The sequence below is a fragment of the Hippocampus guttulatus genome, chromosome 12 (assembly GCF_054856545.1).
Source record: "Hippocampus guttulatus isolate MCC_2025c chromosome 12, RoL_Hgut_1.0, whole genome shotgun sequence".
In the NCBI taxonomy this organism is placed as follows: domain Eukaryota; kingdom Metazoa; phylum Chordata; class Actinopteri; order Syngnathiformes; family Syngnathidae; genus Hippocampus; species Hippocampus guttulatus.
The window spans coordinates 17,203,891-17,222,116 of NC_141272.1; the positions used below are offsets into that span (position 1 = coordinate 17,203,891).

At 39.3% G+C, this 18,226-nt stretch overlaps 1 protein-coding gene across 3 annotated transcripts in view; it reads right to left on the minus strand.

Moving 5' to 3' along the window:
- The window catches only part of clcn2b (chloride channel, voltage-sensitive 2b), a 95,364-nt gene extending 77,663 nt beyond the window's left edge, over positions 1-17,701 (minus strand). For all 3 annotated transcript variants that reach the window (XM_086125982.1, XM_086125981.1, XM_086125980.1), the window contains exon 1: positions 17,487-17,701. In XM_086125982.1, the coding sequence (XP_085982108.1) occupies positions 17,487-17,537 (51 nt within the window). In that variant the 5' untranslated portion in view covers positions 17,538-17,701. The remainder of the gene's footprint in view (positions 1-17,486) is intronic.
- Positions 17,702-18,226: the final 525 nt, after the last annotated feature.

Here is an 18,226-nt window from a genome sequence, read left to right on the forward strand (position 1 = left end):
AGGGAATTTGCACACAATGACTCCCAGTGTTTCGCTCCGTGTCTCTTGCACGTGCTTGATCAGGATGTGGGACGGCAGCACCATGGCACTGCCCTGCACTGGCCCCAACGCACACACACACTCTCAGCCTGGGGACGCACTGTCTGTAAAACTCATCACTTACATCAGACTGCAAAAACACAGCTGTGACAATAACAGGCCAAAGAAGGTGATAAGAACTTGGGGAAAGCTGGAGAGAGTCTAAAACACCAAAAACGTAAGGACAGAAAGCAACTGAAAAGCAAATGAAGACTCCTGATTTGCTGGTGGAGAGATTCTGATGAATGATATCGGAGAGAAAGGGTGATGGGTGAAATCTGAGCATCTCAACATGATTAGAAGACCACGGAGTGAGAAAGACATAATATGGAAACTATGAGAAAGTCAAATACACAACCAGGTGAGAGGATAAACAATAGAAGACACTCTAAATGAGGGCTCCGAAATTCTCACGTGCACTCAGACACATACCGAGAGAGAGGATGCAGAAGGGGGACACGGGTTAGAGCCAAAGAAGGCTATGTGTGTATATTATTTTATCAAGGTTGCTCCAATTGAGAAGAACCTCTTTTTCGAGAGCAACCTGTATCATCCATTTGTTGCACTGTTTTACTGTTACAAAATGTTGCACGCTACGAGTGCTCAACTGTCTCTCCATTTACGATGCTGGTTTTTGTTGCACGCTTAAGTTTTAAAAACAACAAAGTAATTCATCATTAATTTCACCCATATGAAAATTCAATCAAATGCCCATCCATAATCAACACTTTTACTTACATAAACAACAGTGTCACACACAGGCGTGCATGACTGCCCTCGCCAACACTACAAAGCTTTTTCATCGTCATCAGTGCCGTCAGATTAGCTGGGTGAGATGTGCCCATATGCGCAGGCACGCAAAAAATTACAAACGGCTTACATCGCTGACATAGAGAACACCACTTGTAATACTTTGCTGGTTTATTTAGAGCAATGGTGTCAAATACATGGCCCGGGGGCCGGATCCAGCCCATCCTATCATTTTAGGTGGTCCCCAAAATCAAATCATGTGCATCTACTGCAGGTTCCATGCTAAATGTTGCTCTGTAATTATCATTTTTCAAAACATTGAGAGATTGCAAGAATTTTTTGTGACCAAACAACTCTGTTTAAATTGGAAAATATTTGAACACATTTTCACTGACTTCCGATTTCAAAATTTATCTGTCAATTGTTTATGTCTACAAAACAATATAATGGTACAATTGTCACGTGGCCCTGAACAAAAATGAGTTTGACACTTCTGATTTAGAACCTGTCATGAACCTAACAAATATATTTTAAGACTTTGAGATCAATCTGCAAACTATAAAGTGTCCACACACGTGCAAGAAGTGACAGTGGTGAACACTGAACTTCTGAGCTTCCTGCTGAAGAAATCTTCACGCAAAAAAAAAAGTCACGCAACTTACAGTATAACTCAGCATTTTATACCAGTGGTTCTCAAACTTACTGAAGCCAATTAACCCCTGAAAAAATACTTTGCAGTCTTAATCTCACCATCGTGACCAACATTGAAAATAATAAAAATAAAATAATCATTAATGAAGGCCTAAATATTTAGCAAACAAAAAGAAAGGTTATATTGTATTTACATTTAGTATTGTCAGCCACAGTCTTCAAAATAATATGCAAATGTATCGTACTCAAAATACAACGAACTGCACTGAAGCAGTGATTTTTTTTCATGTACCACTAGACGGAGCTCACGTCCCACTAGTGGTACTGGTACCACATTCAGAATCACTGTGCTGTACAGTTAACAGTATCAAAAACAGCACATGTTAAAATATGTCCAACAATCTATTCAAGAATCAGAAATAAGTGAGACAAATCAGTGCAGTACACCAAAATGTATTTTTTTATGTAAAAGTATTTTAAAGCAACAAACTAGGAATACTTCGGCATGTGCCTATTTGCAATAATCTGCTTAAGTACTCTCGCTGCCTGATATTTAAAATCTGTGAACATGTGCACACTTAGCTCCGCAAGATCATATGATTCCAGGAGTAACACTAGTGAGCAAATAAATAGCACGGGCCTGACTAATAAGCGGCAATAAAAATAGAAAAGCTTCCCTGATGACTGTCTTCTTTGTGTTTAGATAATGTCTTTTTGTCACTTTATGATTTATGTTTTTTTTTTTTTTTAAAGTCACAAGTGGACACATTTTCCAGCACAACATCAGTTGTGGAAAAAGATAGTGGTTAAAAATAGGTAGCAAGTCAAACTATGTCTATTTATTTCTATTTGCATGTTTTCAACAAACACGCATTGCAAACAACGAGGTCACATGCACACTGCGTATGGATTTAAAGTTAAGTTAAGGAGGTCTGGCAAGAGACAGATTTGATACAGATACACAGGCGATTTGATTAAAAAAAAGATAAAACAAATAACGATATCTGCCAGTACAGAAACTTTCTACATCTAATTTATAATTTACTTAAAGGAAGTAATATGGCATAGCATTTAATGTTCACAACATTCGGGGGAGATGGAGCGTTTGTGAATGCTACTTCGCTATGAGAACACAAAAGTGACGACAGAAGAGCTTTTTGGCGTTCCAGAAAAATGTGAATGGAAAACTAATAGTGTGATACTGCTGCTTTGGGTTAAGTGAAGAGTTACAGTGGAGCACAGCGCAAGAGCTCTCGGTCTCGTTACTATATAAGTGATGAAAAACTGTAAAACCTTATGCAACCGATTCATCGTTTCCCGACAGCCGGTCCACAACTCGACAATCGGTGTATAATGCAGGTTTCTTGGCAGATTTTGTATTGGTTGAGGAGTCGACAACTGATGCAGTCGTGTCCTTGACAAAATTGTATCCAGACATATCGGGTTATTGTTCCCATTCCTAGTTTAAAGGAAGTTGGGGGTTTTTTTGTAAGTCAAAGTAGGGCTGGGCGATATGACTGCAAAGTCTATCACAATGTAAATATTTCATATTGGTCAATAGATTCTTTAAAATATTTTTCATGTTAAAAAATTTGGTCCCAGGGCTGTGGGCGTGCTGGAGCCAATCCCAGTAGGTGGGGTACACCCCCCTGAACTGGTTGCCAGCCAACCGCACATACACAATCGCATCTAGGGACAATTTAGAGATTTCAATCAGCTTGCCATGCATGTTTTGGGAATGAGGAAACCGGAATACTGGTGAAAACCCACGCAGGCACGGGGAGAACATGCAAACTCCACATAGCAAGGCCACAGTCGGAATTGAATCCTGCAACTCTGCACTGTGAGGTGGGCATGCTAACCAGTCGACCACTAACATTCAGATTCTCCCACACTCGTTCAGATTCTGAAATGCCGCTGCTAAATTTTAATGCCAAGTTCAGCGCACAGAAGAAGCCACCCAACACAAACAAAGAAGGACCAATAGGAAATGCATGTCGCCCCGCCACTGGAGGCGCAACGCGGGAGGTAGCAGGCCCTTTCCAGGGATCTCCCCAGCTGCAATGCCACCAGAACCCAGCGGTGACGGCGGTTGCCCTTCGCGAGGTCAGCCGTCCCGCTGAAACAAATGAACGCCGGTCTTCTCTTTAATGCAACATGTCATTCAATATCAAGGGAGGTCACACTTCAAATATAATAAAAGGCCTCTGCAAAAAAATAAATAAATAAAGGCAATGGTTGTGAAGGAAAAAAAACTTCTGTAGTTTTATTGAGCTCAAAGGGGCGTACACAAGGCTCTTGGAACAGTGGCCACATGATTACATTTAATACCTCAGTCACGTTCCAGTGTAACTTTCTTTCATCTTCACCTTATCTGACCATGTCATGCTCAGTTCAAACAATCTAACTACAATCAATCAAGTTCACACTTTGATGATTGTTTCAAAGCTACAGCAAGTCCAGTTCCCTGAATGTTTCCAATCGGAAATGTGCTGATAAATATGCTCCTGCAAGTGTTAACAAATAAATAAATACATGTTTTTTCATTTGACCAACCCAACCTGACGAAAACCTGTAGCTGAAAGACCGAACATACCCGAACTGCACAAGAAGAAATTATGAATGGTCCTCATCAAATTCAGTTTTCAAATAATTCATATGAAGTTTCCTCTGATTTGTCACATATCATTCACCCTGTTCAAGACACTAAGCAAGCTGTACACATGAAAAGTAGCCAGAGTGTACACTGTATTATTACCCTTTATCTATTAACGTACAGGATCAATACTGATTAGCTACTGGATTACGAAACATTACATAATGGGAGCATTCTTATCGTGGTAATGCCAGATGCCTTTTTTAAATTCAGCCGAAACAAGCTTGGTCAAGCTTGAGACAAATCTCAGAATAAGAGTTGCCATTTTTGACTGGTTTGGGGTTGGTTGTTGATATTTTTGCAACTTTTCATATGTTATGTATTTTTCCCAATTTCAAGTATCAAGTACAACTTTATTGTCAAATGTGCTGATGAAATTTTTCCCTCTCACAACATACAACAAGAGGAGCCGCTGCGGGTGCCCGCATCGCCATTAAAAGAAAAGTTAACATAAAACGACAAAATAATACAAGACAACACATTAGACACTTCATTATACCTATATTAAATTCCTAATGACGGTAAAACACGTAATGGTTAAGATCTATTAAACTCCAGGCCCGGGGGCCAGAGACGGCCCACCACATCATTTTATGTGGCCCGTGAAAGCAAATCATGTATGTCAACTTCCATTGCTAAAATCTGTCCAAAAATGTCAAATTGGCATGTGTAATAAATAACGTTGAGATTTTGCAATCATTTTGTTATCCTGTTAACATTCATTCAAACAATAATTGGACAAACTATTATAGTTGACTGATTTCAAAACTGGTAATCCATCAATTTGTTGCGTACAAGTAATAATATGTAAACATTTATTTAGTTTCACTGTCGTAACGGCCCTGCGAGGGAAGACGTTACCCCAAAGTGGCCCGCAACAAAAATGAGTTTGACACCCCTGGTTGAGATCACATCAGTGGATCCTGCTTGAACAAGAGAAATGCTTGGCAAATATGCTTGCTAATGTATCAGATCATGTTTTACTAGTTTATTTTAACGAGCAGGTTAGTGCTTAGGGCTTTTTACTTTCCCTTTCCAAAATGTTTCTTTTAATGATTTTTAAAGGTTAGCGGTCATAATGGTGGAAAAAGTTTTGAAATTATTCGTCTTGGTCTAAATTTCCTATACCACAAAAAAAAAAAACCCAGGTATTTTAACATGGGTGTGTAGACTTTTTATAGTCACTGTATGAAATGTTTAGATTGTGTTTTTTTACTGTATATAGACTGTTTAAGTTGTGTTCATTCTTACAGGTAAGATGACAACAGCACCTTAAACAACCAAACTTGAACATTAGCTAATCTCAATCAGTCCGTGCACTGCCGAACAATAAGTGATACAGTGTGCAATGTCCACATTAATATCGCTGCGTGACTATGTGTGTAATATTGCCTCATCAGTAAGGCGCTTCTTAATTTTGTGCAGGTTCAGGTTAAGTATGACCTTTAGTTTGCCGAATAGTGTGGGCAGACTAAATATCTGAGAAGTTCCGGATCTAAAAGTGAGGGCACCGTTCTCAAATGCTTATTATTACTCTTGCGCAGTTCACCAATGCATCACCATGCAGCATTTTGTTTTCCCATTCACACTACCGAACTTTCGATTGGGGATGCAGCAAAGTTACTCAATTGCTGAGGCCTGAGCTAATGTATAAGTAAAAGATTGGTGTGTGCAAGCTCTTGATTCAAACACTGGTACAGTATTGAGAAAGTGTGGACAAAGTAATTAAGAGGGCTAGGAGCAGTGGAGGGAAAGTAGGGCTGGGTGATTACAGAAACAGTAAGGATTATTTTCGAGTGATATTGAAATAATGATAAAAAATATTTATTAGCTTAGTAAAATATATTTATATATATACTAGGAGTAGTTTTACAGTGAACTCAGGAAAACCAGGGTGTTTTTCACAACAGTGGAACTTGCAAGCACACGCATACCCTGACGTTCGGATTTTCTTTGATTAAAATGTTTTTTATGAGGGTGAGAAGTCAATATCAAAATCACGATTACGTTTCGTCGAGTTGCCAAGCCTTCAAAACACAGAAGGATAAAAGGGCAGCATAAATGAGAAAAGGTCTGGCTCAGGGCCTCACCTCACCGCCCATCCCCCTCACGTATCCTGCAGATGTCAAACCTCCATCATCAGCTTGGAAATAATATTAATTGCAGGCAAATAGTCAAGACAGGCTCATTATTTGAACACGCGGAAGAAAACTGTAAGCGACTACTCTGAAAGGTTTAAAACATGATTTCAATGTGCTATTACGAATGTACATTTCCTAAAAACTACATTTTACCCAGATCTGATCAGCTGTATATTTAAATGGAATAGTGCTTCAACAGTAACATCCAACAAGAAAAATGGTAACCCTGCTTCTTCGACAAAGACTCATTCCCAGGTGCCCTGGAAAATTATCAAATATATTGTCAAACAGGACACACAATTAATTGTAACTGTCAAAGAACATTCACAGGAGTCATTTATAAAGTAGAGGCGTAAAGAGGACAATCCATTTCATTAATCCAACCCTCTGACCCAAAGCCCTACACACAAGCCTCTTTGAAGTGGCCATCTAAGCAAGCATTTTCGCTGCTTTTTTCCAAGCTCACCGTCTTGTGTGTTAAGTATCACTGCAGGCAGTCAGCCTGGGACAAGTTTACAGCATATGGAGCTCTGCCGTTTGCAACCAAAGTGTGAAGTTTAGGATGCGTTGTGCCCTGTCAACATCCCGCTGTGTTGAAAGAAAATGTCGCCACGCATCTAACTACCTATACAGAGTGAGATGCTACTGCAGTGATGTAATGTCAATTTTTTTGCTCGCTCTGTGTGAAATGTGGGCCTGTTTGGATGAACAAAGAGTATTATTTGGGAATGGCAGGTGGATCGGCAGGTTAAGTGGACTTTTGCCATCAACTGATAGAACACTTGATTGTTCTGCCTGTTCATGTATTCAAGAAATGGGACTATCAATGCCAGCAGCATCTCAAATATCCACAATCTCTCCTTTCTTGTCACCCATTTATTCATCATTGACATACAGGGGGACAGGTGGGGGGGGGGGGGGGCAATGGAAGAAGGGCAATCTAGGCTCAATCACGGTATGTTGGTTGTGGTTCAATAAAATAACGTGGCACTTCAAAATGTTTCCCTGTAAGAGTGCCGGGGTCTCCTTTTTTTGTTGCTGAGAATTGGTGGTAAGCAGGGATCAGTCACACTTTATTTTGGAGTCAGGCAATCCTCCATCAAGACTCTCCTGTTGGTCCAAAATGCTGCTGCTCGACTCTTGACTGGCACTCGTAAGAGCCAGCACATAACTCGAACCCTGGTGTCCCTCCTTTTACGTTTTAGAGGGGTTTTTTTCAAGATTATTTTATTTGTTTTCTAATATTTTAAAATGGCCTTGCCCCCACCCTACCACTCTGATCTCCTCCATCACTGCGCACCTGCTCGGTGCCTCGGGTCTGTGGACCAGATGCTACAGGAGGTGCCGAGGTCTGAGCGAAGGCTCAGAAGGCATCGAGCCTTTTCCATTGCCAGTCCCTCTCTTTGGAATGACCTCCTGCTAAACGTTAAGCAAGCCCCCTCACTGTCCATCTTTCAACCTCATTTTTATTATTTGGCTTTTGACTGAGCAATCTGAATATAGCCTTATATGGTTTGGACATATCCAAAGAAGAGAAAGTGAGCAGATCGATAGAAGGGTGAGGATTTTAATGAGGACTTCAGGAGAGGAATAGAGGAGCGTAGTCCTTTATGTGCAAGCATAAATACAAACTGAGGAATTAGGCTGAGGTAGGAAATTAGCCATCACTGCAGCTATCTTCCTCTAACTGCCTAACACACTCTAAACTTCCCGCTAGTGTCTTCAAGTGACTGTAATAACCACCCATTTACAACTTAAGAGTGCTTCCAAGGCCAATACTTTTTTCATCACAGTAACAACCCCCCCTCACCCCACCCACCCTAGTGAAATCCAAGCAGAAAACGCTTTAATACCGACACTTACGAACAGTACATTTTTGCTTAATATTAGTTGCCAACCAATACAGACTTCCCAGCCAAGGGCTTTTTTTCACCCCTGCACGATTTACATTGTAAGCTTGCAGAAATAAGTGTTTTATTCTTATAGTTACAGAGAGATTTTTCATTGAAACTTGACAAAATCAAGTTAAACATTTGTTAGACCAAGGCTAACTGTATAGGCCAGAATACATTACTGTTCTACTCAACATTGGTGTACAAAACAAGAAAAAAATTATGTTGTGGGTACAATAAGGCAAATTAATAAAAAGCTTAAATAAAAAAATAAAAAAGAGAGAGAGTGGACCCAATCCAACACAAACAAGTTAACAGTCTAGTCACACACACTAAACTGAGACCCAACAGGCAGTCTTTCAAACAAAGTGTTTGCTTGTTGGAAGATGGGACCGACTGTAGTATAAACCACTTCTCAGAGAGTCTTAATTGGGACAAAAATATTAACTCCATAATGGCATTCATTTTTAAAAAACTGCCAAGATAAAGTAAAAATATTTTAGTAGTGCTATTTTACACACTCTTGTTAGACCAAAGGGATACTTTGACAGACAATACACACACACACACACACACTTTTGAATGTTATGGTGTTCTAAAAAAACTTGAGAATATCAATCATATGATATGCACTACAGAAGGAAAACAACGATATTGCCAGATTAAAATTGCCTCAATATCATCATGTTAAGAAAGGCAGGACATCTCAATCAAAAACATGACTTTTCACCTGCTTCCGCCGAACAGTGGCATGAACTACATGACACTTGGCTCCCCTGAGGCAACAGCTTCACTAAAAGACTGTCCAAGACTATTTCTTTGTCACTACTCTTATGATGTACAAAAAAGACAATTTGTGCTTTTTTTTTAAACTACAATATACCAAGTATCGTGACCTTTTTTGTCTTCCCGCAATAATATGGTAATTATTGTTTCATCAGAATCAGAATCAGAATCATCTTTATTGGCCAAGTATGTAGAACGCACAAGGAATTTGTCTCCGGTATAACATGCTGCATTAGTATCATCGTAAACAAGGACATGACAAATAGGTATGCAAGGACATTTCGTAATGTAAGTGAACCGTAGTGCGGTGGTACCACCCAGTGACAACTGTGAGACAATGTGCAAAGTATCAAGCAGAGCTAAAGTGATCAGTGGTAGAATACAATACTATGACAGTTTGTACAGTTGGTGCAGAAAATCATGAGGTTCATATGGTGATAATATCATATTGTGATATTTGGATCACGTTACATCTCGAACATGCACCACCAGCTGGCTTGGATTTATTGATCAATGACATTTTTGGAGTCATGTTTTTTTTCAAATCAGGAATACAGACTTTTATGTTCCAACTCACGAGTCCTTGATTAGATCACTAAGGTATGACATTAATGGTGGACCAGTAGCCTTGGACTAGGATGGCCTGCAACGCTCAAAATCGTTTTTTTTATTATTTTTATAATGTTGTTATTGTCGGACCCTGATCACAGCCAGAAAGTGTCTCAAAACACTAAGTCATGTAATCATATAGATGGGTAGATAGCTTGTATACCGAGTGAATATAAAGTCTATACATCCCTATTCAAAGTTATAACAATACTAATGCCAGTTTGGGCGGGGATGAGAGACGGAAAGATAGGGAGCTTAAGAAAATAAGGAATTACTGATAAAGAAAAAAAAAAAAGAGTCTGTAGCACCATAGAAGAATTGCGTAACACATCCCCCTCTTTTATTGTGACCAACATCTGCGTGAATTCACATTGAGGAAATCTCTCTAGCGAAAAAATAGCTCCTGTAGATTACATCATTTGGATGTTCCATTTTGTTTGTCTGCCCTGAAAATCTTTGGACAGCATAATACTGACTTTGACGTCCTATGCAACTTTAAATATTACAAAAAAAATACCACTCCTTCCAAGGAAGTTGTGTTAATCATCAATTCCTTAGAATCTGCCACATTCAGCTGTCAGAATAAGAATGAGAACAGCATACAAATTGTTGATGCAAAAGTGAGGGACAATTTTTTTTTTAATTTTTAAAAAATTAAAACAAAACAAAACAAAAAAAAAAGGGTAAATGTGTCAAAGATTCCTGTCTGGATCTTTTTAATGATGTGTAGTTGATATGTAAACAAGACCATATGATCATAAATGTGTGCTCAACAAACGCAGTTCCCAATTGGAGAAACCGAAAACAAACAGCGGATTATGAACTGAACATCCTCTTGTATGGCAACTTTGAATGGCATGCCACCTTTTCAAGGTGACCCTCTTTCACCAGAGTGACAGCTGAGAGACAGATAAACTGTTGGCAAGGGTTATATTTTCGATGTTTTTGACAGGAACAGATGTCAGAATGACACCAGTTAACACAGAGCTGCCGAAATTCAAGCGCATTGTCAATTTGTGTTCACACATCCATGAAACTTGCAAGAGTGAAATTCTGCATGAAACGATTATTCTGTTTGTCGGTTCACCGGCCAAGAATGGAACTGCCGCATTGTGTCACTTGCTCGTGAATTTTGGGTGAATTAAATCATCAGCCTGTGTGTCGGGCTGGAGCCATTTATGCTGAGCGAACGTGACTCGTTCATTACAAACGAGCAACGTGCGTCACTCAACGAATGACCACACACACTGATATAAATCCTTCACTGCAAATGAAGAAAATATGTCCCTTCTGAATTATTTTGTCCTGAATGATCCTGATGGTTTCCTCCTCATGGGGATACGTTTTCCATTGGCATCAGGTTCTCCAAGCTAACGTTAAATGTTGAGTCCAAAAAACAAATAAACAGCCTTTGTGTCTGTCTGCGTATGTATATACACACACACTATACACATACATACATACATATATGTACACACATATACATATATATATATATATATACACACACACACACACTGTATACATATTATATACATACATTATATACATATATGTATATATACACATATACGTATATACACACACACACATATATATACAGTATACACACACACTGTACATACATATATATATATACACACACACACATATATATACACACACAAACACACACACACATATATATATATATATATATATAAAACACACACAATTTATATATATTCCTGCTGTAGCATGCTTTTGCTTTGTTTCTATGTTAAATATTTGGTAAATTTTGCGCATGAAAGAGGACTCCTGTTCCCCATGTATTAATTTTAGTTGATGTCGATAACTCAACTAAAGGGCCATCTCTCAGAAACAACTTTGAATTATGGTCCGCGAATGCACTGATCCTTGGGAAGCAAAGGTGTTGCGGAGTGAATGCTCAGGGCTTAATCATGAACAGAATGACGACGCACCGAACCAGTCGGTGAACAAAACATTTTTATGAATGTTTCAGGGCAGTTAAAGTAACTGCTGTCCCCATCAATACAGTAATTTGCACTCGCTGCTTTTACTTTTGGACTTGTCCAAAAATATATTTTCAAAAATCAACTGGATGTATGATTGGGTTGAGATTTTTAGTTATGGGAGGACTGTATTACGTCACTGCTGGTCAAAGTAAACGCCTTACCTAGTGTACCGCCATTAAGGATTTGATTTTATGAAAATAATAAGTCCTTCAACCAGTATTACCTTTAACATCACTTTGTATGATGTTGATGATCAGTGAAAAATAACTTACATTAAAAAAAAAAAAAAGCGAGCAGTGTCATCTGTTAATCTAGAATTAAGAGGCACTCTCAAACAACAAAAACAAAGTTATCTGTTTCCTGAGCCTGAAAACAAGTCTCTCTATAGCTATCTGTTTTCAGCTTATTCATCAGCAAAGCATGTGACAATTTCAGTTCTTTAGTTTTACGTACAGATATGACACTTTACTCTGTTAGCGAAATTACGAAAACCTTTTTTTCAATATTTTTTTTAAATTTTTTTGTTTCGTTTTGTTCGCAAACATCTGTAAATGAACCACACAATGTATTCACACTACAAGTGCTCAGAGCAACTACTGTGCTGGAGAGATCATTATGGCAAACAACAGCCAAGGCCATCCTTTTGTTACCTGAGGAAAAAAAAAAATCTTGAAGGCTTTTGATTCTTATCTTTACCGAGAGCCAGTTGCATATTCACAGTTTAGCTCTGAACAAACATTACGAAACAGCCATTTTACACACATCAAAAGCACAGGTCAAGTTCCTGACACCCTTCCCAAAATAAATCAATATAATCAATGGCTAAATAAAAAAAGAACACCAATAGGATATGGCAAACTGACAAAGGACATATTAAAAAAAAATTCCAAAGCGAGGTCAACAACAGTAACAACAGATGCCCTTGAGTCACTTTCAGACAAATGACTAAGCACACATACACACAAACACTGTATTAATGATTAATTTTTCATTGTTCTTTGCTGCATATTTTCAATTGACTTGTTTAGTTTAACAATAAAGTAATGCAGAGATCAGAACTGTTTTTTAAAGAAATAGGTATGAGTTAAAAATGATCATTAAAAAAATACTCATGAAAATACATTAAAATAGCATGTCACAGTTTCAAGATTTGCAAAGTCAGAAGGGCATGTGAGAAGAAAGGCATTAAAGGTAGTGGTTGTATGACTGACTGGAGTGCTGATTGATTCGGACAGGACTTTCAGTATATCATATCAAATTAATTACTAAAACGGCCTTTTACCAGCTGAAAAACATATCCGGATTGAAAAATTGCATGCTCAAAGCAGGCCAAGAGAAGCTCCATGTTTTTACCTCCTGCAGATGTTTTATTGTAGCCGTTTTCTGACTGGGCTCCCTCAAAAGAGCATCAAATAGTTCTTCTGCCCCCCCCCCCCCCCCGTCTGACATTCTTTTTCCTTTCAATGTTGTATTTTGCCTTAAAATGTTGTTTTGTAACCCTGTGAAGAACGTTGAGTTACCTCATATATGAATTGTAAATAAAGCTGCCATGCCTCAGCTGTTAGAAGTATGGTCCTACACAAACAGAATTTTGGCGAGGGCTGATTGGATCAAATTGCTAATTGGTAGGTGTGATATCATATCATCGGTTTACTGAATTTTAATGTGGCCCAGGGATATCAGACACAACAAAACCAAACTGAATACAGTATATTGACCAAGAAAAAAAATAAATTCTGCCACATTTACCATATAGTTTAGAAAAGAATGCCGAGTGTCCTATCAGCACTTGACCAAACCATCTAGTTTTCGTTTGGACATGGCTCCAACACATCCGCAACCACATCAAATCTCCAGAACCAATATGCAATTTAATGGAACACACCAATTGTACCACCTTGTCACAACCAACCGCTGGTCAGAATGCATACCATGTAAGCCAGTGGTATCCCAAGTCCAGCCTGTGGGCCATTCACTGCTCATTTTTAACTCATTCACTCCCAAAGACGTTTTTAAACGTCTTTTCAGACTTGGTCTAGAATTGGCTGGTACTGAATGAGTTAAGAGTCTTGGGCAGATTCCTAAAATAAAAATAACCATGGCCCACAACCGAACCTTACACTTATGCTTGTCTGCAGTGTTCATCTTAACCTTTAATACAAACTGTGACAAGGAAGGCCAAGAGGAAGTGGGACCGTTTAAGAATGTTGTTTCAGTAATTAAGGCTATGATGTTCATAGACACAACAGTCCTCCACTGCACATCAGTATTTTTTGAGCAGCGGGAGGTTACACGCTGTTGATATATTGTATTAATGATTGACGAGGAAATGTGATTCTCAGCCATTGTAGAATGTCAAAGTGCTTCAAGGCCAGAACCTTTTATCTCATGCCATGCCTCGACGCTGAACGACACACATCAACGCGAGCTTCCTTTACGTTCCATCTAAAACAAGATTGTCACTTTTTTTTCCCATGCTGTCCAATTTGTAAAGTACCAATGCACAGTTAGGGGTTAATGCAAACCAAGGGTTGGCCAGTTTATCCATCCATCCATCCATTTTCTAATCGGCTTATGCTTAGAAGGGGTGCGGGCATGCTGGAGCCTATCCCAGCTGTCTTCGGGCAGTCGGTGGGGTACCCCCTGAACTGGTTACCAACCAATCGCAGGGAACACAGAGACAAACAACCATTCACGCTCACAATCACACCTAGTGACAAATTAGTGTGTTTCATTAACCCTCCACACATGTTTTTCGAATGTAGGAGGACACCAGAGTACCCAGAGAAAACCCACGCAGACACGGGGGGAATATGCAAACTCCACACAGGGAGGCCGGAGCCAGAATCGAACCCTGCACCTCTGCAGTGTGAGGCCGACATGCTGACCAGTGCCGCCTTGTCCAATTTATGACACATCAAATTATCAAAATGGGGCATTCTGCAACCGCTGTGTGAGCGCACATTTATCTACTTGCTTTTTCTGGCCGTGGTTTTATTTTTAACTGCTGTTTGTGTGTATTGCTCACTGCTCACGTCGTTTTGAAAAGACATCTTTGTCTAACAACATTGATCATTTTTCTGTCATCTGATAAAAACTGAAACTGCATTTGTTTGCTCGAAATATTATCTCGAAATGAGAACCCAGCAGAACAAGTGAGGCGTTCATTCACCAACACTATTCCATTTACTTAACCAAAAGCACGGCGCCTAAAAAAAAGAAATTCCTTGAAGGCATTTGGAAACTTATAGCACAAGACTGTTTTCATCAAGTCTTGACAATGTATACCAAATTCTTTGGTTCGGCAGCATTAGGCCTGTAAGCTTGTTTACTAGGACGCAACATGCAAGGAATAATGCACACTGTCTGTTATGTTCACGCCAGACACACTACAAGGCAAAACTACTAGGACACCTGGCCATTCTGCTATTAACAATTCAAAATGAAACAAAATGTTCCCAATTAGGACACCTGGCCATTCTGCTATGAACAATTCAAAATGATATAAAATGTACCCAATTTGTAGCAAGAATAGCTTGCGCTCTTTAGGAAAGACATTTTACAAGATTTTGGAGGGCATCTCCAAAGATTTTTTTTTCTTCATTCAACAATTAAAGGACACTGATATTGGAAGGGAAAGAAGGCTGACTTTTGTTTTCTGTTCTAGTTCTTCCCGAAGGTTTTTGATTAGGATTGACATAATCATCAACACAAAAGTCTTTGAATCATGCCTTTTTGGACTTTGCTTTGTACACTATGCCAAACTTGATCAGAAAATGGCCCAGAAAGTATAGTATCGTCCACAATGGCTTTGTTCAACGGAGACTTCAGGATTTGGGGTAAATAACGGGTCTACCACAACCTCTAAATAATTTTCAAAAATGACTTGCCGCAACACAAAGACCACCCGCATGCACGGACTAACTCTATCTTCAGTCTTCAACAAATTATCAATACGAAGGTCTCAGTAGGCAGAAATTCTCACAGTCTAAGTACAGTGAATTCTTTGACTAAGCTGCCCACAACAAATCAACAACTGCCAGTTTCATACAAAGAAACAATGTAACTACAACCCACAAGGCGCTGATGTCAGGCCAAGAGAGAACCCATTTATGCTATCAGAGGCTATTCTGGCAGCGGAGTTATTTATTTACGATTGGATGCTTTGTTGATACTCAAATTTTCAACGGGGTGATAGACATGAAACAGAGAGGAGGTGCAGGAAGACTTTTCTTGCGCAAAAGCTGCTTGTGCACGTTGCTCTGGGCGGAGCATGAGACCCCACCAGGAAGACTGAGCGTCCAGTGCTGAATCAGCAGGTAGCACATTGTGTAATCGCACAAACACACATGCACAGATTAAATGGCACACAGTGTGAGCGTTTGTGTGTGTGTGTGTGTGTGTGTGTGTGTGTGTGTGTGCGTGCGTGCATGTATTTTAAAGGGGCTTTCAGCAATGCAAGTTGTTAAAGAAAAAGGAAACAGTGGCCATCGAAGTATCACAGTGGTGTCTCTTCATTTAAAGGATTGGCTTCTGTTGCTTAAGGGGTTCTGTTGGCCCATAAAATGAGCACATTCAGAATTCCTCGAGCTTGACAGAGGTTTTGACAGTAAAAGCTCTAGGAGGCATTTACATGCAAGTGCACGCAGGCACATAATGGAGTGGACTCAAACTACACTCACTATCATTCTGAGGGACCAATCACTCACTATATTTTAAGTGACACCACAAAGGTCGCAGGTGAAATGTAAAAAAGTCACATGATAAACTGGTCCGTGAATGAAATTTTGTCAAATTTCCGTAAGTAACATTTCAAAAAACGACTAATGCAAAATATGCATGCACCACCACAGCCCATAGAGCACAGGTGTCAAACTAAAGGCCCGGGGGCCAGATCTGGCCCACCACCTCATTTTATGTGGCCCGTGAAAGCAGATCAAACACGTCAACTTTTTCTAAAATGTCTACCAAAATTGTAAATTCTCATAATGTAATAAATAAGAGATACATTCCAAGCATTTTCTTGTTACCAAACCCCTCATGAAAGTAAGTTAAACAATAGTTAAATCAACAGTTATTCTTGACTTTTTTATATGGATTCATTCATAACGGTCCTCCAAGCAAACTGTAACTAAAATGTGGCCCGCGACAAAAATGAGATTGACACCCATGTCATAGAGGGAAAAATTAAGATATCAGTATTTTAAACTATACAGTGAAAATAATTTATGACAATAAATGTTTTCTTTGGGGAAAAAAAACACATGCACTACATATACGATACACCTACATTATAATTATGTTGAAAAAAAGGCTCTTAAGCACGACAGTAACTTTTGTACCTACCAAACAAACAGTTTAAACAAGGCATATGTGATGAGTATTGATTTATTCTAGACATTAACGTTTATAAGAGTTGTCGAATTTGGATTTGGGTGTTGTCTCTTTAGCAAAGGTACATTTGATAAGAGTCATTTATCAATAGATGTGCAGGAGTTAAATCCAGATGTTTTGCCTTTAGCTTGCTACCTGCATCGTTACTCTAGTTGTGTTCGTGTTTATTATTTAGTCTATACTGAAGACTCGTGTGTCAAATGTAACTGTTGACACAATGGCCCATGACAAAGTACTGCAGCTCAGTTCTTTTGTTGTATCTTCATTTTGGTCATTCATTTTCATCAGCAGCGACATGCATGTATACGCCGGTGGCGAACCGCATAACAACTACTTTATTTTTTATGTCGCTACTTTAAACGGGCTTTAAAACGCATTGATATCAATGGTGATGTCACTCGCTGGAGTCGACGGTGTGTTTGGTGAAGTTCGGCTTAACTCAAAAGTGTGTCATAAGTGACATTCGTGTGTGTGACAGGCGAAATCAAGTTAAGGTGACAGCACTCCAACCTACCAGAGTTTGTTCATACTGCAGGGCCCGCTGGTCGGTGCCGTCCCCAGCCATGGTGAGCTCGCTCCGTGCAGCCCGGGTGAAAGCTCGGTGTTTGGAATCAGAGCAAACCGGTCGCCTCACTGTGCGTGCAGCGATGAGCGCATTTGACCAGTTTTACACTGTTTTGATGAGTTTGAAAGCGAACTCCAAGTCAGTCATGCCTCCTGTTTACAGCCACGTTCCTTCATTTTATACTCTCAAGTCCCGGCCGGGGCAGAGTCACTTGTGAGGCGGGACTTTGGCTCTTCGAGGTGGGTTCTTTCGACACTCCCACCTGGAGCCAGCGGCAAAGCCCACAATTACGTGCTGCTCGGTTCGTTGTTTACTAAAGTATATAAATGCTCATTCAAATTAAGCATGTATCTAGATTACATGTATGACTATTAATGTACCATTATTGTTAGTTGAGGGGAAATTGGCAAATAATCACTTTTTTTGAAAAAACTGTCAGCGCACCAGTAGCTCATGAGTAAAGTGATCTGCTTTAAAAAAAAGAAAATAAAAAACACCGTACCTGAGGACAAACAACCAATAATAAAAAAAGGCTTGACGAACCAGGTGTCAATCATTTCTTTGGGTTGTAAAGGCACAATCAAAGCGAGCACATCTTTGTAACGGACTACATATATTTACATGTTCAGGATATTTTAAAAAAAACATGCAATTAGATTATTGCCACATTTATTAGAAATGGGGATTAT